This window comes from Ammospiza caudacuta, chromosome 7, assembly GCF_027887145.1.
Source record: "Ammospiza caudacuta isolate bAmmCau1 chromosome 7, bAmmCau1.pri, whole genome shotgun sequence".
Lineage (NCBI taxonomy): Eukaryota > Metazoa > Chordata > Aves > Passeriformes > Passerellidae > Ammospiza > Ammospiza caudacuta.
The window spans coordinates 22,627,728-22,647,630 of record NC_080599.1 but is presented as its reverse complement, the minus strand read 5'-3'; the positions used below and the strand labels follow the sequence as shown (position 1 = coordinate 22,647,630).

General features: G+C 37.6%; 1 protein-coding gene across 5 annotated transcripts in view; it reads left to right on the top strand.

The window, feature by feature from the left end:
• Positions 1–19,903, top strand: part of RABGAP1L (RAB GTPase activating protein 1 like) — a 229,957-nt gene that overhangs the window by 16,999 nt on the left and 193,055 nt on the right. For all 5 annotated transcript variants that reach the window (XM_058808736.1, XM_058808733.1, XM_058808734.1 and 2 more), the window contains exons 2-11: positions 2,154–2,321; positions 3,511–3,700; positions 5,053–5,263; positions 7,171–7,345; positions 8,188–8,348; positions 8,799–8,909; positions 12,547–12,613; positions 13,873–13,975; positions 14,883–15,049; positions 19,114–19,258. In XM_058808736.1, the coding sequence (XP_058664719.1) occupies positions 2,187–2,321; positions 3,511–3,700; positions 5,053–5,263; positions 7,171–7,345; positions 8,188–8,348; positions 8,799–8,909; positions 12,547–12,613; positions 13,873–13,975; positions 14,883–15,049; positions 19,114–19,258 (1,465 nt within the window). In that variant the 5' untranslated portion in view covers positions 2,154–2,186. The remainder of the gene's footprint in view (positions 1–2,153; positions 2,322–3,510; positions 3,701–5,052; positions 5,264–7,170; positions 7,346–8,187; positions 8,349–8,798; positions 8,910–12,546; positions 12,614–13,872; positions 13,976–14,882; positions 15,050–19,113; positions 19,259–19,903) is intronic.

Genomic DNA, 19,903 nt, shown 5'->3' with positions numbered 1-19,903 from the left:
TGGTTTTGGGGACCTTAACTATTGGCCTTTGATTGCCTTCAAGGAGTTCTGTAATAGCTGACCTTCACTGTCATACAGAGGATTTGCTGGGAATTAGTATTTTGGGCTAGATTTGCTGTTTATTGCAGACAAGCTCTTTAGCCATGTTTTTACAACACTTGTTAAAAAATACACAGTGTTAATAAACTTTTTGTAACATACTTAAAATCTTGTGTGGTAAAGCCTTGTCTTTCCCTTGCCAAAAAAGACTTTAAAGCAAAGATGCTTTAAAGAAATTCAAAACAAAACCTGTTGCAGCAATCTACCATTATGTCGGCTGGGTGGAACTCAGTTTACATAATTTGTCAGGAAAATATTCCTGTTTGTGGTTGGTCTGGAGATGTGAAAGATGTCAGTGTGTGTGAAACTGCTCATCCAAATTTTTAGCCACTCTATGAGTATTCCAGCTGTTGTTTAGAGGCTTTTTTGTAAAGTGACTTCTAATGAGTTTTTATGCTGCACATGTCACATATCTAAAGAACTTGAGTTCTTTTTTCTGGGATTCCTACATGTAATACCCTCACTGGGATGATGGGTAAAACTGTGGCTTGGTTAGGGAGAGGGAAAACTTTTTGAGGAGTTGCATATAAGTTATGCTAAGCCAAGTCTTTGAAAGGGCAAAAGCATGTTAACTGTAGTTTCAAAAGTTGTAGAAAATACTACAGTATTGAAAGTTGTCTAGTTCCTACAATTGCTTTTTTTGTTTAAAATTGCTAAACTTTCTGTTCCTGCTAACATCATAAGTAACACCTGTTCAATATGGTGGAGAACATGCATGTCTTTGTTCTTTGCTGTGCTGTTTTTCTGGTTCCCTATAGCTAGACCTAAGTCAGCATTCTTCTCTTGATCACTGGGTGTTTGGAATTGGAAGAGAAGCAAAAGTGGTGCAGTTCTGCTCCTTGTTGCTGCTGGGAGGGCAGGGTGAAGCTTAACCTCCTCTTGTTCTGCTCACAGCAGATGTGGCTTGAGCTGTTCTTCCTTGGGCACTTTCCTCCCATAAATGACAGTCACAGAATTTTTTCCCCCTGTGCTGTGACTCACCAGAACTCTGACTCCTGAGCACAATACATCCCAGCACTCAGCCAGAGCAGTGTTTTTCAGGAAACTGGAATGGAAGTAGACCATGTGTAAAAGTGCATGCTCTTTATAAAATCTGAAAATATATTTTCCCTTTTTTGACACAGAAAATATAAAAATAGATAAGAAAAAAAGTCTAAGATTCAGCTCTTTATTCTCTAAGGAGTGAGGGAAGACGTTCTGAGTTAAGGTAGGTCATACTGGCCTTACTTGGTGGATACCTACAATAGGTGTCCTTATGCTTGCAGGCTTGGAATGTTTCAGCTCTGTATTTTTATATGAACTTGTAATGTATAGGCTGAACAGTATTTTGCCCTTTCTCTTTGTTTCTAGATTTTTTTTTCTTGTGCAGTGATAGGAAGACTTTTTCTTGGTTGCTGTAATATTTATAATTTCATTGTTCATATTTTAATTTTATATTTATGTTTATATTCTTTATGTTTATATTTTGAAATGGTGTGGTTAATTTTACCTATTGCAGGTAGTTTCAGGGAAATAAGGTGAGAAGGGTCTGATTGTGGTTTAGTACCACTTTTGACTTCACTACCTATAGATATAAAGGATAACCAATGCCTCTAACATAAGTGATTGCTAAATAATGTTTTTATGTGGAGAGCATACACTTAATATGCAGTTTTTGGGAAATTAGCCTTCAGGTAATCTGTATCTTCACATGACCTTTGTGACACTCTGGGTAAGGCAAGTACCTGTATGAGGGAGAACCAGGGGCACAAATTCGGGAGGTAGAGGAAGCAGACTCTGGAAGATGAAAAACAGGGGAAGTCAAAGCTCTGGGGTGAGCCCTCTTCATTTGTTATCTGTATGCATAGATAACAGCCACTGCTGTTAAATCACAGATATATTAATTCATATACCAATGAAATCAGAGTTTGAGAAATACAGTAGTTCAATCTTAAGTGTTTTATTATTCGACAATATCTTTATATTATATTTATTAACATACTGTGTACAACAGTATCTTCCAAAAGATGGCAAATTCAAAACTAATAATTTGTTTATTTATTTTTCATTATTAGGTTCTGGTGGCAGGAAGAGAATACTGACCTGAGATGGAAGTCAAAACATCATTTAGCAAAGCCAGCAGGATTCCTGAGACTGTATCCACGTTAATTAATGAAGAATTTGTCTTGGTTCATCAGAAATCTGAGGACGCCTCTGGAAACGATGAAAAGCCACAGCTAAAGGTTTGCTCTGATTTTATTTCTAAATGTGTGGCAAGGTTTGTACTGATGGAAAGAGTGCATAATTGGTGTGTGATTAAGGAGAGTTTTAGACTGTAATTTTTGTCCTTGCTGACTACCAGTGAAATTAGCAGCTTGGATTAAACAAATCTGTCTAAAAGTGACAGTTCAGGTTTTCTTTTAATAACTTCTGTGGGAGTTAGCTTTGTTGTATTCTGTGGATCTATACATTGGTAAAGGACTTTACAAAGAATGAGATTTGGTTTAAAGCTTAATATTCTTTATTTAGGGATCACAGACTGTTATCTTAAAAGCATGTAATTAGACTATATAGGAATAGATTACACCATGTCTTGCACTTTAGTTTCTAATTTAGTTTTCCTGCTTAGTGCTACTTTAGGCACGAATAAGACCTTTTCTAAGAGATTTCTACCTCTAAATCGCAGAATATTTTAGCACTTGGGTGACAGCTGATTGGCTACTACAGCTTAAATGGCTAAATTTGTATTTTATCAATGTACTGGTTTTGCTCTGCTTGGAACAATAGGACTTTGTTCCCCCTGAAATGACAGTAAGTACCTAGTCTGTCTTTGCTGTACTGTTTGACAGTTATTTACAGCTGATAATTTCTGTCTGTATTAGACATTATCTGCTTCTTTAATCTAGAAAGAGGCTGTTGGGCTGGAGGCAGAATCCATGATGCAGCATTGGCTGTGGTTTTCTTTTGTCTGAAAAGCTGGTAGTTGTGAATGATTCTATTTTTCTTTTAGGGAGTGTGTACCTCCAATTTTTTTCCTTAGGCTTGCACTACTCTTGTGTGGGAAAATTGATGAAGCAATTGAAATGGGCTGGATATGACTAAGAAAGTAAAATTTTCTTTAAGACCAATTATAGCAAAGTATATTGATCTCTAGTCTGAATGGAGGCTCTAAATACACAAATCTGTTATTCTAAGAGAAGTCTGTAGATTTTTGGTGGATGGTTTTTGGCTTAGCTTTGAGAACATCTGCATTTTATGTAAGAGGATGTGACACTGGTTCGTATTTAATTCAATTTTATTGATTCTTGGTTTGTTGTCTTATTCAGCAAAGTTTCTTAATTTTTGCACTTAGTAAGAATATATACTTGAAAACTAATAGTGAAAGTAAAACTACAAGTACCTTCAAAAACTGTCATCTCTTTCTGCTTACAGGTATTTTCAGATGGAGATGAGGAGCTGGAGAAGGCAATGGAAGAGATCCTGCGGGATTCTGAGAAGGACCAGTATGTCACTGCACTCCCAGAAGGATTCAGTGATGGCAGTGGCCAGGCAGCTGCAGATGGGTCAGCAGGACAAACAAACCAGCCAGCTTTGCAGCTTGTTTTAGACCCTTCTGCTACAGGTATTGCCTGAGTGCTTTCTCCCTTCATCACACATGGCAGGATTTTTCTTGATGCAGTTTCAAGTTAACCCTAAAATGAATATAAAGCTTTCCAGAGCTTCATTCCAAAACTATGTTGAAGAATACCTGGGGGCCTCCTCTTATTTTTAGTTGAAGATTATAGATAAGAATAGATTATCATCAGATTGATACCTTGAGCTGCTCTGCTTTGGTTAAGATAATGTTCATTTTTCCTTCAGCCAAAGCTTAGTTGGGGCTGAGGATTGTATGAGTTGCTGAGTGGATGATAATTGAGGTGGATCTGCTGCTGCTGGAGCTCAAAAAATTTCAGGGCAATGTTCATGGATAGTGCTACCTGCAAATGAAATACACCCTGAGCAAACTGATTGAACTGGCCATCTCTGATGGTGTCACCAGGTAGCAGCAAGGCTGATTTAGGATTTGATATTTGCTAGGAGTGATTGTGGTACTTACCTGGTGTATAAAGTTTTCATTAAAAGGGGAGGACTGAAAGCTTTTAATGTAAACTATATTGTATATATTTTAAGTAAAATATATTGTAGCTTTTATAGATACATATAGAAAACATGCAGTATAAGAACACATGCATTCTGTTACATATAATGGGGTAAAATGCTGTGGTCATTTTTTGTTCTTTAACCTATAATTCTTTTTACCTCAATAGCATGCAGGGCACTTCTGTGGTTTTCTGTCAGCTAATTCCTATAGCATCTGTTGGAAATAAAAGAAATAGTTTATATGAAATGGAAACACCCTTCTCTTCATTACATATCTGCTGTATTTCTGAGAAACTTACCTTACTGTCTTCCTGTTTGACATTCTTCAGACAGAACTGAACCCTTAGCATGAATGAACAAAGAAATACTTGTAGATATGTTTCTCTTGCCCCACTCCAGTCCCAACAGGAATAATTCAGTTTTGCACCCTTCATGATTCTAAGTATTATGACAATATGTAGTAGTAAGGAATAGAAGTAACAGGGCATAGACTAGGTGATCTTCAAGGTCTATTCCAGCCCCTTCATGTTCTATGGTTCTGTGATTCTGTGACTGCTTACAAAGATTCAGAATGTCTGTGCTGTGTTTCTGTGGTGCTAAAGAGAATCAAAATGCAGTTTGTCCCCATGCCACCCTTGGAAACATAAATTAGATTAGAACAGACTTCACAGTAATATTAAGCTGTCAAATGGATTTCTTGCTATTGGAGCTGAACTGTCTGCTCTCATGTCCTTTCTTGGAAAATGTAGGGGATTTGGCTGTGGAACTCATTGGAAAGAAAAAATGTGTAGAAATAAGAGCAAATGGCTGAACAAGTGTTTTCTTCATTTTCAGAAATATCTGCACCAAGGCCATCTTCTCCAAGTGAACCCCTGGAAGAGGACAGTGTGTTGTTTAACAAACTGACTTACTTGGGTTGTACAAAGGTGTCAGCCCCACGGAATGAACCAGAAGCTCTGCATGCCATGGCAAACATGAAGTCCTCAAGTCAAACCCCTTTACCTGTAACACTCTATGTCCCAAACATTCCAGAAGGCTCTGTAAGGTAACACAAGAGTTTCATTTGTTGCTTAAGCAGACATATGAGAAGTGGTTTCTCACTTTGTTACTTGCACAGGGGAGTAGAACTGCTTGAATTTGTGCCTGAGGTTCTTGTTGAAGACACTTAATTTTGAGAAATTCCTCTGAGGCAGCAAAATGTGGGCTCAGATTTACCATGCAGTGCATGACTGGTGGTACCAGCTACCACACAGTGTCAGCAAAAATACCTCTTTCTACCTTAATATCTGTTCAAATATGACAATACGAGCTAGTGGAAAAGGAGAGCTGATAATACATGTGCTCTCCTGACCTCCCTAGTCTGTCAATGCCTCCAAGGTCCATAAGTTGCAGGAGTCCTTCTGGCCTTGGGTTTGCTGCAGGAGTGTCAGTTTAGACTCTCCCATCTATGTTTCAGAATTGAGGTGCCAGTCTCTGCTCCCAGCCATTGCTGTGCAGAAGCCAGCTCTGACCCATGTCTGCCTCATGATGGCAGTGCTCACAATCTCCAGATACTGGAAAAGATTTACTTTCCCCATGTGAGAAGGATCTTTTGATTAGTGATGAGGGAATCAAAGGTTCTTGATCAGGGTGCACTAATCATGCACCTGTAGCATGATTTTTGCGTCCAGAAGTAGGGAACATCTCCATATCCAAGATGTTTATTTTTGAGTTCTGATATCCAAGGTATCTGAAGGATATGATTGGATTTCCTTTTTTGCCTGATATGTGTTTATGTATTGACTATCGTCTTGTTGAGGAAGAGAAGAATCTGTATGATTTTCTTCCATTTTGTTCTTTGAACCCAATTTGAGTTTCATTTGGCATCAGAAGATATTTCATTTGTATATTTCTACAATGGAAACAGTCACCCTTAAACAACATGTAAGGTGTTCTATGCCTATTTTTTTGTATTCAGTGTGGCCATTCAGGAGGGTTGTTTTGCAAGTGAAACAGCAGGTTCCTTTGATCTTTAATTTCAGAGGAGATCAGTAAATGTGGGACTACCTGAGAACCTGCACAGATATGAAAAGTTGAATCCACATGTGACATATCAAAGCTTAGGTGATAACTAGTGTTGGCTTTGAGGAGTATGTTCATACCTGGTGTCTGAATACTTGTCCTATGAGATTCTGGTTATCATGTCCCACCAAAATTACAGTGTACTGAATCCTCCCAGGGCTCTTCTTGCCTTTACATCAGTCCTATATTTTTATTGTTACAGACTTGGGATTTTAGGTGACTAATGTTTATTGGTCCTTGATGTGAATGTGCACGTGGACAAGTAGTGAAAAGATAGAGGATAACATTTGTTGTTCTCTAAAAGTCACTATCCACCAGTCTGTTCTGAAACACCACTACTGCTTTTAAGTTTCTAAAATATTCCTTGGGTTTTGTGTTTGAGAGTATTTTAAAATTTTGGCTGAAGTCGTAGATCTGTGCTAAGTATTTTCCTGAACGTGGCAGCATTTGCTAAGCTGTGGTGGTGTTGTTTGCTAAGTCCTGTTGATTCTGAATTAATTTTCATAATGATGTTTTAAACAGATATTTAGATTCATTTAATGTTGCATTTTCTTTGTATACAAATCACATTTTTAGGATTTTCTCTGGTTTCTAAATTTCTAGTGTGTTTTTCACAAACAATGGTCATTGTTTACTGTCTGATCTAGAGGTACTGTATTTGTCTGTATTATGGCATATAAAAGAAATTGAGTCAATGTTACAACCAGGAGCATTTACACCTTTAATTTGTAAAGCGTAACATTCGTGTTCCTGCTGCCTATCTCTTCTACTTGAATATAGCAGTAATTAGGGTTTAGATTCTTATTTATCTAATTACAGGAAAGCCTTTTAGGTATGCCTGTGTTTTTACTGACCTTTTCCTTTGATCTGCCCTGTTCCTTTTCTTGCCAGAATAATTAATCAATTGAGCAATTTGGAGATAGCCTCGTTTCCCATCTATAAAGTGTTGTTTTGTGTGAGGGGACAAAATGGGACTTCAGAGAGTGACTGCTTTGCATTCACTGAGAGCAGCTGTGGGACAGAAGAGTTCCAAATCCATGTTTTCTCCTGTGAGATTAAAGAAGCTGTAAGTATTCTGTGGTATGCAGTGACTGGGAAAAGGGATACAGGTGTTTGAAGAGGTTATTCCCAATATGGAAATGATTTATAGTGCCTTGAAAAATGTGTTAGCACATATGAATGAATTTTGCAGAATGTGCAGCTAGTCATATATTAATTATTACCATTTTAATAACATAATATTACATATATTATACATATTAAATAAGAATATATTATAATTATGTAATGATAATAATAATACATATATTATAATTTTAAGTTTTTGCTTTTAGTATTTCAACAAAATTCCGAAGTGCACTGAAATGGGATGATTTGGAAAGCCTCATTTGGGGCTTTTGCAGGCCTCATTTGTGAATGTTTCATACTGGAATTGCATTGTATACCTTTGGAATTAGAAAGAACCATGTTACAGTACTCTGCCCTAGATGTTTTAGGAAGAACTATGTAATGGTCTGGGAGAAAAGGACTTTTTAAGGTGGAAAAAGAAAAAATCTCCTTGGGTTTTAACATCTGCCAGAGCAGGTTGTATGTTTTGTTAAAAACAGAACTTGAAAAGTAAATTATGCAGGTCCTCTAATGAGCTGCATTCCAAATCTCTAATCTAATTTATATTAACTCGCTGAGCATGACATGAGCAGGGAATGTATCAGGAATGGAAATAGGAGAGGTTGTTACTGAAATGGCTGCGTTATTGAACACGTGATGTTGAGTGCTTTGTGGTACATGAGGCATGATTTGTATTGAGTATAAGAGGCAAGTGATTTTTGGCCTTCAAAAACCTCACAATGCCTAATGAAAAACACCCTCATTTTTGGTCAGAATATTAATGATTTTGCTTTTCTGCAGGTCAGCCGAATTTTGTATAGTTTCTCCACAGCGTTCAAGCGTTCTTCCAAACAAGCATCTGATCACGTGAAGGACTTTGTTCTTCCCACACCAGACAGTGATGTGTACACTTTCAGTGTCTCCTTAGAAGTCAAAGAAGATGATGGGAAAGGAAATTTTAGGTAATCAGAATGGAAAGGGAAAAGCAGAAATCTCTTTGGGAAAAGCACAGCTACTGTGTTGCAACAAAATTCATTTGACCTCTTTTCATGAGCAGAAATGCTCTAAATAGGAAGCTGCTCTTTTGATGTTACAATTTTCTTCTTTGTGTTTTTTTTTCTGTAAAAAGATAAAAATTCAGGATACCTTCTGCAAGTGTATTTCTTTTCACTGCATTGTTTCTTTTAGGGATGCTCAATGGATGCCTATGTAAATGGAAAAGATAGTAAGAAGTCTTTTAAAAACTTTAATCAAATTAAGTTTCTTGAATATATAGAGTCTAGTGGTTTCTTTTGATTTTTTTTAAATCTAATGAGTTTTGAATTAATTTAAAATTTAGAAAGCATAAACTCTTTTTTTGTATTTAACAATTCATGTTCTATACCTGCTGAAGGATGTTTCTATTCTTTTAGCCCTGTGCCAAAGGATAGAGATAAATTGTACTTCAAGCTTAAACAGGGAATTGAGAAAAAAGTGGTGATCACAGTTCAGCAACTTTCCAACAAAGAACTGGCCATTGAAAGGTAAAAATCTTACAAAAATGATGAAAGTTATATTTTTGAAAGAATGGTATTTAATGTTGTTTTCTCTGACTTGTCAAGTTATGTGATAGAAAAAAATGTACCAATAACACCAAGTATGATTGCACAACAGAATTAATTCCAGCAGATGGCAATCTTAGCAAAAGAGTAACAATGGGAGAATTTGGTGGTAGTGAAAAGGAAATTCAGGAAAACAGGAGAATTAAGAAAACCTGCCCCCTAACCCTCCCAAAACCTGATCTCTTGATTTAGTTTCCAGCTTTTTCTTCAGAATGGAATCTTAAGTTTTAGACAACGATTATATAGTAAAAAATTTTGTCATTGTTTTAGGTTTTTGCTACTCATTGACTTAAAAAAAAATTATCTATTTTCAGTGTAGTTTTAATTTAAACAGTTTTGCCTTCAGGATTCAGTTAATGAGGCATTTATGAATAGCATTTGATTATTGTTTTTCTCCCCAATGTAAAACTATCTTTCTTAGAAATTAGCTTTTATTTTGGTGATGTTTAGAATATTCATTTGGGGATGTTATTTTTATCCCCACAAGCTTTGCCGTGTAAAAGTTATTTAATTGAAATGACATACACAGGCTTGTAAAGTCATTTTATCTACTTATCCCTGATAAGATTAAAATTCAAAACTGATGAAAGATGAATGCAGGTTACATCAAACTGAGCTTCTGAGCAATTTAATGTGTCTTCAAAAGTATTTCTAAGAGGAAGTTACAATGCAAAAAAATATTTCTGAAAAAATTTGGTCCCTGGTCTACAGATTTCAAAAATCTTTTGTCATGGTTTCAGGAGATCAAACTTGGTTGTTGCTGAGGGAAAGTGCTCCCTCCTGGTGTTCAGACAGAGGCTGGGTTGAGTCAGGGTGATGCAGCAAGTTACTCTCATACATTACTTTGGCCCTTCCTGCTCTTGTGCCCTGTTTGACCTGGGTTTTGCCAGTTTTTATTTGGCTCGAAGCAGCTGAAGAGATGGTTTTCATTTCTGAGTCATGTGTGGCACTTCATGGCTTCAGTCCCACCATAGGGAGTGTCAAGTCTCAGTTGTTTATAGGATTCAGGAAGAAAATTCTGGTTAATGGTCAAGAGCTTTAGGGAAGCTGTTGTTAAGAGTGAAATAGCCTTTCATTCTCAGAGATGGAAGGATTCACACTCTTCTCAATACAGTGGTGTTTACATATAGTTTGCTACCAGTCATACAGGAGAGTGAATCCTGAGTTATGTAGGTATACCTCAGGTTAAAGTCTAGGCTGGTATCCTTAGAACTGCAAAATATTACAAAGTATTGGTTGGTTTCTCATTAGTAGTGGAAACTCTTTAAGATCACAGAATACCAGAATGGTTTGGGTTGGAAGGGACCTTAAAGACCACCCTGTTCTGTCAAGGGCAGGGCTACCTTCCACTAGACCAGGTTGCTTCAAGCCCTGTCCAGCCTGGCCTTGAACACTTCCAGGGATGGAGTAACCACAGCTTCTCTGGGCAGCCTGTGCCAGGGCCTCACCACCCTTAAAGGGAAGGGAAGAATTTATTCCCAATATCTGATGTAATCCTGCCTTCTGACAGTGTGAAGCCATTCCCCCTTGTCCTGTCACAGTGTTAACTTAATACTATCAGTTTTATCTATGGGTAGCATTTATATTTTTATAAATTGAAATTTATGTTGTGAATTACAGTTCTTATAAGTTTTTCTGCTGGTCTAGAAAGTAATGGAGTATGTGCAGTTGCACAGAGCTGCATCTGTAAGTGCAGAAATCCAGCAAATCTGAAGTGAGACTGAGGCCTACAACCTGTGCAGGTCATTTTAAATCCTGGGTGTGTGTTTGAGCCCACTCGTGTCAGAGGCTGAATGTGCTGACAACTGTTTCTGTAAAATCCATCTTCTGCAAGTCAAGGTCCTGACCTGGTTTGAACTGACTTTCCTCCTTGAAGTAAGAGAGAAGAGAAGCCCTGACGCTTCTGCAGCAGGATGCTGCTAGGTATCATAAGTCTGCTCCTGTGAGAGGCAGGGGTTACTTATTCCTGACTCCCATTCTTTTGGAAACATACTGTCCAAAAATATTGTCTGTCACACATCAGAACTTGTGTACATTTGAGTGATGCACAGCAGGAGCAGCATCTGGGAGCTGTTGTCTTTGAAAGGCACAAATATTTGACCTGCCTCTGCATCTTGACCTTATATTTCTCTGTAGCAGCTGTAGCAGGAGCTGGTGAACCCCCTACTCCTATGAGTTGTAGCTCTCTCAGAGCTATTTCTGCCCCAGAAACAAGAAGTAGTAGGTATGCTGTTAGCTTCTGCCCAGCTGAATTAGTCTCTCAGAAAATCTGGTTTGTGTGGCTAAATCCAAATCCTGTATCTGAGCTGCCTGGACTGCTTACATGGCACTGCATTATGGATATAGATACATCAAAATAATTCTCTAGTGCTTTATTTACCACTTAGATTTTTGTGATTCAAGTAGTGAATGAGTATGGAAAATGGAAAATACTCTTGTGGATGTTAAGTGTAATGAGGTGAAAAATGAAAACCCTATACCCCTAAAGTAACAGAAGAAAACTAGGTGGGGTAGTGATTGCATATCTTGAAACTTTTACAGTTAATAGGATTATTAAAATTTTAATTGCTGGTGTCCATATGTCCAAACAATATTATTCAGCATATTGCTTAGCAGTTTGGTTATCAGAGAACCAAACAGAAGAAAAATTCTTCCAACAAAACTCTCTGAATTACAAGCCAAATTTTCCATGGTATTTCAAATAGCAATTACTTTCAATTATTTCTTTTTCATTTGAGATCTAAGGTTCTTCAAAATCTATGCAAGACAGCTTGCTGTTTGTTGCACATACATAATTCTGTTTGGTGTTTTTATTCATAATGGAGTATGTTCAGAGGAGAGAAATATATCGATGATTTGCAGAGACCTCAAGCCTGGATTTTTGCCTTCAGTAGTCAGGAAGTTTAAATATCTGAATGTCTGAGGAAATTTTTTGACATTGGGTTTTTTTCCCTTTTAAAAATATCAGTAACATTTTCTTTTAAAATGATTTTACTGGAATTCAAGGCCCTGTATATCACACAAGTTCAGATTTAAAAAAATGAAGAATGAAGTCTTAAAATTGAGCAAATGGTTGCTTCTTGTTTTCTTTGAGGGTCTGTGATGCTATGTGATTTTTTTTTCAGCAGTGCTATTGTAAATTATAGAATTAATTAATTTGTATTTTTTTCCTGTGGTTATGTGTGAGCAATTTTTAAAATGAACTGGAGAGAGAGTGAATTTTTTCCTGCCAGTTTCCATCACTAATGTGTAGGAATTGTTGGTATGTTTGAACTCATTTTTTTAAATGGTCTTTAGAAACAGTTGAGTTTTCACTCAAGGCCAGATGCTAGTTTCTGCCATCTTGATTCTGGAAAATAATTTCATTGTCTTTTCTGTAACATGTGTTGTGTTGTTTCCCGAGCGTTGCCATAACAATAACAAACAATTCTCTGAAAGGTACTCTTAAAATTAGAAGCAGTAGGTGGCTGTCCATTATGTTCAAGCAAACCTTCTTGTATTGTGGAAAGCTAATATGTCCTTTTCCTTTGTTTTTTTTTGTTTTAAATAAACTTCACAGGTGCTTTGGGATGTTGCTAAGCCCTGGACGAAATGTGAAGAACAGTGACATGCATTTACTAGACATGGTAATACTCTAATAACCTGTTAAATAAGATAAGGTGATTGGAAAAAAAGAAAAAGAAAACCCAGCAAAATGAGCTTTTAATATCTTTTGCTTTATTTGTTTCTTAAATCTTGGGATATGATATCTACAGTCATAAGATGGACAAAACATTTCAATGCTTGTCAAAACCTGTGGCACCTGGCCTTTGTTCAATTAGTAAAGCAGAGATTAGGTTGTTACAAATAACTGAGCTTTTTGTATTGTGTTAGGCATGTTCCCTAAAAATCTAGAGCAAATAACTGCTTTCATATTTGGCTGCCAGGGAAGTGCTGTTATTTTTCCAAGAGGCTAAAAACTTTGTCTTTTCCTTCATTTGATTTTAAATTCTTGCCCAGAGTTTGAAGTATTCCCTTGTCTTCTACAATATTCTATTTCTTAGAGTTGCTTCTGAGAGAACTGCAAAACAATGTGATCATTTCTGTAATAATGCCAATTTACTTTCTCTCTGTGGATAATACAGCCATTTTCAAGTTATGAAGTGCTAGAGTGACCTGGTTTAGGGCAAATTTGAGAGTGTTAAACCCGTAAGACCTGTTGTGGTTTTACAGTTGTCCCAGTTTTGCCTAGTTCATTTCTCAGTTCATGCTGCTGGTTCTATTTATCAGTATTTAGTTCTCTTGTCAGATTCATTTATTTGCCTTATTGTATTTACCAGCTCTTTTTTTTTCTCCTGGTTTTAGTTGCTGAAATGAGTTCTGATTTTCCCTTTTTTATTTGATTATAAACCGAATAAATAAGAATGAGTTATGGAGTGTTGTTGTTCCTATAAATCTATACAACATTTTTTTACTGTATTTGAATTCCTGTCTTTACTCCACCTTGAATTCTGTTTACATTCACATTCCAAGTACATTTAACTGCTGGATTTAATGAGTAGTTGGTTTGTTTCTTGACTGTAGCACAGAAATAGACATTTGTGATTTCCTTTCAACCTCCTTTCTCCATATTTAAATCTGGATAATTCAGTCACTCATATCCCTAATTGAATTGCAGAGAGGGAACATCAGTCTCCTTTTATCTATAAAGGCTACCAAACAGGCCTGTGTGATCCATAGGGACTGTTCCTGAGAACTTCAGGAAGCATCTTCTTGCCTCATACTAGTAATAGTTCATTCCATTAATTAATTTTCTATAGGTTCCTAGAAGTGTGTCTCATCCCCATGTCCCTCCCTTTGATCTCAAACCACGCTGTAATACAATCCTGTGTGATTTTATTTTTAGGAATCCATGGGAAAGAGTTCTGATGGGAAGGCTTATGTCATTACTGGAATGTGGAATCCTAATGCACCCATGTTTCTAGTACTTAATGAGGAAACTCCAAAAGGTAGTGGAACCTAACCTGTGTGTTTGTTTTACCCAGCAGGGGTTTGGTGTATGCGCTTTCTCTTGGCAATCATGGTGCATTTCTAAATCCATGAAACATTATTTTCCAAGAGTCCATTGCTAGGAATTTTTCTGTATAAACATGCCCAACACAGAGTTGTGAATAACTGTTTATAGGACAGTGTGTGGTACTGATTTGGAGATGTTACATTAGTGTTTGGGGCTGATGTGCCTGTCCCTGGTTGTTGGGGTTTTGGTTCTAAGCATTTGCAAATTGTACTCAGCAAAGCAGTATGAATAGCAAGCATTGGGATTCTCCATCTTCTAGTTGTGAGCTGATTACAGATTTCATCCCCTGCATCTTGGGGCAGCTGGCAATGATGCATTCAAGTGCTTGATTATATAGCAGAGTTTCTTATTGCTGGAATTTGTATTCTCTGATGGGATTAAAAAACTTGGAATGTAAGTCTGGAATTTGTTTCCTGTCCTGATGCAGAACTCAGGTCATTTGCTTAAAGGCATATCCAAGTACCTACAGCCAGTGTCACTGTTCCTGCTGGTGGATTTTCACACCACATTATTTCCAGTAGCTTGTAACAGAACTCCTTACACTTCATAGTGTGACCTTATCCTCTGCATGCTCCTTTTGTTTCATGGGTATTGTGTACTTTAATGGTGTTTTTTTTGCATGATGTCTTGCTCCTGTCTTTAAAACAAGGACGTAATATCTTTGTTTTTGAAGTTATCAGATGGTTAATGCACACTTTCATTCTGTGCAACAGGCATGGAGGATGTAGAACTCAGACAAATAAAACAGGTGCAATAGAATCATTAATGGAAGGATTTTTAATTTGAAACAGCAGTTTAGATTTGAGCTGTGACCAGTTGTTCTCATGTTTGTGTTTCAGATAAGCGTGTGTTCATGACTGTGGCTGTGGACATGGTTGTCACTGAGGTGGTGGAGCCAGTCAGGTTCCTGCTGGAGACCGTGGTGCGTGTGTACCCTGCCAACGAACGCTTCTGGTACTTCAGCAGGAAAACCTTCACAGAAACTTTCTATATGAAGCTAAAACAGGTAATGCCTTTGGTTTTTTTAATGTAGAGCATTTGTCTCATGTCACTGACATATCTTCTGAAAAATACCTTTGCCAGGGTTTTTCTCCTGACAAGCTGAGAGGCCTCAGAAACAAAATGTAAACAATAATTATTCCACTGCTGTGGAATGTTGCAGGTAGATCTTTGATTGGTCTCCTGTGAATTATTTCTACTTGATGACCAATCAGAGTCCAGCTGTGTCAGACTCTGGTCAGTCACAGATTTTATTATCATTCTTTTCTAGCCTTCTGATGTCTCCTTTCTCTTTCTTTAGTGTAGTTTTAGTATATAATTTTCTTTTAATATAATATATATCATAAAATAATAAATCAGCCTTCTAAAACATGGAGTCAAGATTCTCATCTCTTCCCTTGTCCTGGGGACCCTCAAACACCACCACCACAATCTCATATGTCCTAATTTGGCCTTTATAATATGGCACCTGCTCCTTAGCAGCTTGTTTCTTTGAACTGTTTATTTCAGGGATGCTCTAATGCATAAGGATTAAGTAGCATGTGTATGGTTTCAGTGTCATGGTTTAACCCCAACTAGCAAGGCCCACACAACCACTCGCTCACTCCCCCGTGGTGGGATGAAGGAGAGAATCAGCAGAGTAGAAGTGAGAAAACTCGTGGGTTTAGATGGAGACAGTTCAGTGGGGAAAGCAAAAGCCATGTGCTCAAGCAAAGCAAAACAGGGAATTCATTCACCACTTCCCATGGGCGGGCAGGTGCTCAGCCATCCCCTGGGGAAAAGTGTAACATTGGCTTGGGAAGACAGATGCCATCATTTCAAACATCCCCCCTTCTTCCTGCTTACCCTCACTTTACGTGCCAGGCATGATGCCATATGGTCTGGAGCATCCCTTGGGTCAGTTGGGGTTAGCTGTGCTAACTCTGCTGACTCTGTGTCAGCAGCTGCTGGGCAGGAGCTGAAACTCCCTTGTCTTATCAACACCATTTCCAGCAGAAGCCCTAAACAGCCACTGTGTAGGAAATAACTCTAACCCAGCACACTTTGTAAACTGAACTGTAATGAGTTGTAAGTCATTGTTTTGTGGGCTTCAACTATTTTGAACCTGCCTATTGAATTGTCTTTAATTCTCTACAGTCACTAAAGCAAGTCCACTTGACTGGTAGAACTGGGCAATGGCTCTGTGATTGTTCATTGTAAAATCCAAGGGCTGCTGACATTTGCAATATGAGGGCAGATGGCTGTAAGAATGTGGCCTATTAAAGACAAAGGTGATGATGCTGAGATGTAAGAGAGTGAGGTTGTTATGATTGTAGCTCAAGTCCCGTCTGGTTTTGGCCTTGGCTGAGGTACATATAGGAGTACATCTGCCCATTCACTGTAGAATGCTGTGCAGCTGCATCCTCCTGCAGCCGCTGCTCACCTGCTTTCTCCACAGACTTATGTCTTGGTATTGGCTCCAAACGTGAAGAGCAGAGGCCAGGTTGCACCACTGTTCCAATGCCCACAGTACATGATCTTTGACTAATGGAACCAAAGAGCAGGGATTTAATTTTACTGAGCCTAATGGGACTGTTTGAGTTGCCACCTTTTTGTGGAGCATAGCAATAGGTCTGAAAAGACCAAGCTGTGTTGGTGTTACATGGGAAAATTGCTGCTGTGTTTAACACTTAGGGAGTAAATAAATCTCAAGCAATGTTGTTTCTATATTTCTTCTAGAGATTAGCATAGCAACTTGGAATTTAAGAAAATCTGAGAAAGCTGACTGTTACATGCAAATAAGAATATCTGCCTTTTGACATTAAAGAAAATACATTTATAAGTATTCTGTTCTCAGCTGTGTGATACTTATCTCTTATCAGTTCATCTTGCCTTTTAAATCACTTGCAACTGTACCATTTTTAATTGGGTAATATGGAAGCTTTCTTTTTCTCACCTCTTATAATGTGACAAACATACACATTCCTGTCTTCCCTGAAGAAACATGTGCATTTCTTCCTGCTGCAAAATTCAGAGTCTGTTGTGCAGATTTTTGAAAAAGGAATATTTTTAGTCCTAGTGATCCTTCTGCAAGATGAGGTCCTGATTGTGTTTGCCAGGATCTCTTTGGGTGACTTGTATCAAGTGTTTTTTCACCAATTCTCAGTTGTATTGCAGTAACTGCTCCTGCCAACACCTTTGAAAGATCCTGTACTTCAGGGCACTGTTACTCCTTGGGAAATAACTCTGCAGATGGCAGTGGGATCAGCCATTTGGGAACTTCTTGGGAAGGCAGTTGAGCATTAAGTAGATTGTATAAAAATCATAACCCTTCTGAGCAAGGATTCAGGCACAGTTAGTAGTCTGAACTGAGATGGGTAAGATGTGTGCTCAGGTATAAAGAATGCTAAAAGCTGACAGAAATGCAGGTTAATGTGTCATTTAGGATTGTTCTTTCTAGCTGTCTTACTGTTTTGCTCATGCACATTTTTGTTGTTGGAACATGGTCCTTGTAATGGTGAGTTTGTGCCTCAGAGAAAACCAATAGTCAAATTTTTTACATTTTATACAGGTGGGTCTTGCACTTAACCAGAACATGTGCAAGGAGCTGAAGATTTGTAATAATTTTAATATACAGCAAAACCCACAGTATCTCATGCCTTACTCTCTCAAAAATAAAAGCTATAGATACCGATGCATAATAACATAAGTGCTATCAATACTTGATTGATTTAACCAAGTACTTTGTAATTACTCAATAATGGTGTTATGTGAGAATAAAACAGGAATAACAGCTCTAATGTTACCCTACTTAATTTTTAGAGTTCAGGCTATGTATGCCTATACCCCAAAACTCATTAAGCTGACTTGATGAGAGATTCAGTCAGCAAACTGGCTGATAATTGGAGGCTCTGCTTTAAGGGAAGTGGGTCTCAATTATTAATCTAAAATAAATGAGGAAAGGCTTCTCACTATAAAATAACTTACACTGTGTCAATAAAACAGTCCCTATTTAAGCTGCTCATTTGCATCATTTCACCAGGTGGTTGAAATTGGAAGTGTTGGTCACTAGTTTGTGTATATCGCCAGTGCAGATACTGTGGAGCCTTTCAACTTTATCATATTTGTTTTCCAACCAAGTTGAGGGTACTCTAACTGAAAAATAACTGTGTTATTTTTCATGGATGATTTGATGATTTTAGTATGTTCCAATAATTTCCTTATTTTAATGGATTAGACAAGATGCACAAAGAAAAAAAAGCACAGCATTTTGGGCTGCTTCATTTAATACCATCATTATTTTACAATTATATACAATTCTCTAAAAATGTAGTCATCACAGCATGTCACTGAAAAATAACTGTGTTCATAACTGTAATTCAAAGGAAAAACATATCTTCTTTTTATTTTAAAACTTGCAACTGCTTAAACTATAGTTAACTGGCTTCTTTTTCATAAGAAAGTCATAGAACTGTGGGATGGTGTAGGTTCACAGGGACCTTCAAGATCATCTAGTTCCAGACCCCCTGCCATGGGGCTCCATTACATTTCTCATTGGAAGGAGTGTATTTTAAATTGTATTCTGCTGAAGAAAGATACATTTTCCTGGTTTTTAGTGAGTAAAGGACTAAAAAGAGATTTTCACAATTTAAAGCCTTTCTGAAGGGTGAGGTTTTGTTTTTTCTGCGTTCTCTTCTTTACCTACAAAAAAACTTTACTTTTACCTACAAAAAACATCACTTTTCCCCCCCTCAGGCATTCAGTTCCTGTTTCACTTATTCCAATGTCTTTCCTCTTTGTTCTCTTCTCTTTTCTTTAGCTGAGATTTCTCTTTGACTTAATCTCATTATAGCTGTTTAAATTGGCAAGTTTTTTTAATCATTGTTCTGAACAATATTGAAAATGGTTGTTAAGAGGCAACTTTGGAAATAGTGCAGTTTTATTTATATTTTCTACCTGTAAAACTGAGAAAAACAGAACTGTCAGATACTGCCATCTGTTTTTGCCAAGGCAAGAAATCTGAAGCAGTCCTGACCGAACTATTGTATAGCCTTATTTTTCAACCTAATACATACCCGTATTTCCATTTAGTCTGAAGGAAAAAGCCACACAAGTGCTGGAGATGCAATTTATGAAGTTGTCAGCCTGCAAAGAGAATCTGCCAGAGAGGAAGAATTAGTCACCCCAACAAGTGGAGGAGGACCTATGTCATCCCAGGAGGATGAGGCAGAAGAAGGTAAGGATAAATGAGCACTTAGTTTCCATGGATAGTATACTATTATATTTCTGCTGTTAATTTACTCAATTCTTAATACAACTGCTTTGGATAAAAAGATCACCACTATCTTTCTGTTAGGAGTAATAGTATTTTTGCCAAGCCATTGTTTGGATGTCTTCTAATAGCAGCAGCAGATGATGTGTCCATCTTTGTGTGCTTCCAAATGTGTTGCTGAGGCACCTGCGCTCTGCCAGCAGGTTAGAAAATGCTTTTCAAAGGTGTTTTCTTCTGGTCAGAAGTCATTTACCTTGGATGTGATGTGCTACTGAAGAGGATAGTATGGAATTAGGCTTGAAATGGCAGGTTCTAAATGCCTGTTTTTAAAGAAAAACAAAAAAAATTCCCAGGCTCACATGGGGAATTTCCTCATCCCCTAACTGCTTAACATGTGATTTAGTTTCCCTCACTTATATCTAGGGTTTATTAAAATATCTCCTGGTTCAGTTGGAGATTGCTGCAGTTCATGGACCCAGTGTATTTGCCTGCCCCTTCCAAAGCTAACATACCTCAATGTATTTCCCACTGTTGGAAATTTTGGGGTTTTTTTCCCCTCTTGGTGGGTGGAATTGTTTGTTTTGTTGTTTGTTTGATGGCCCTTGGCTT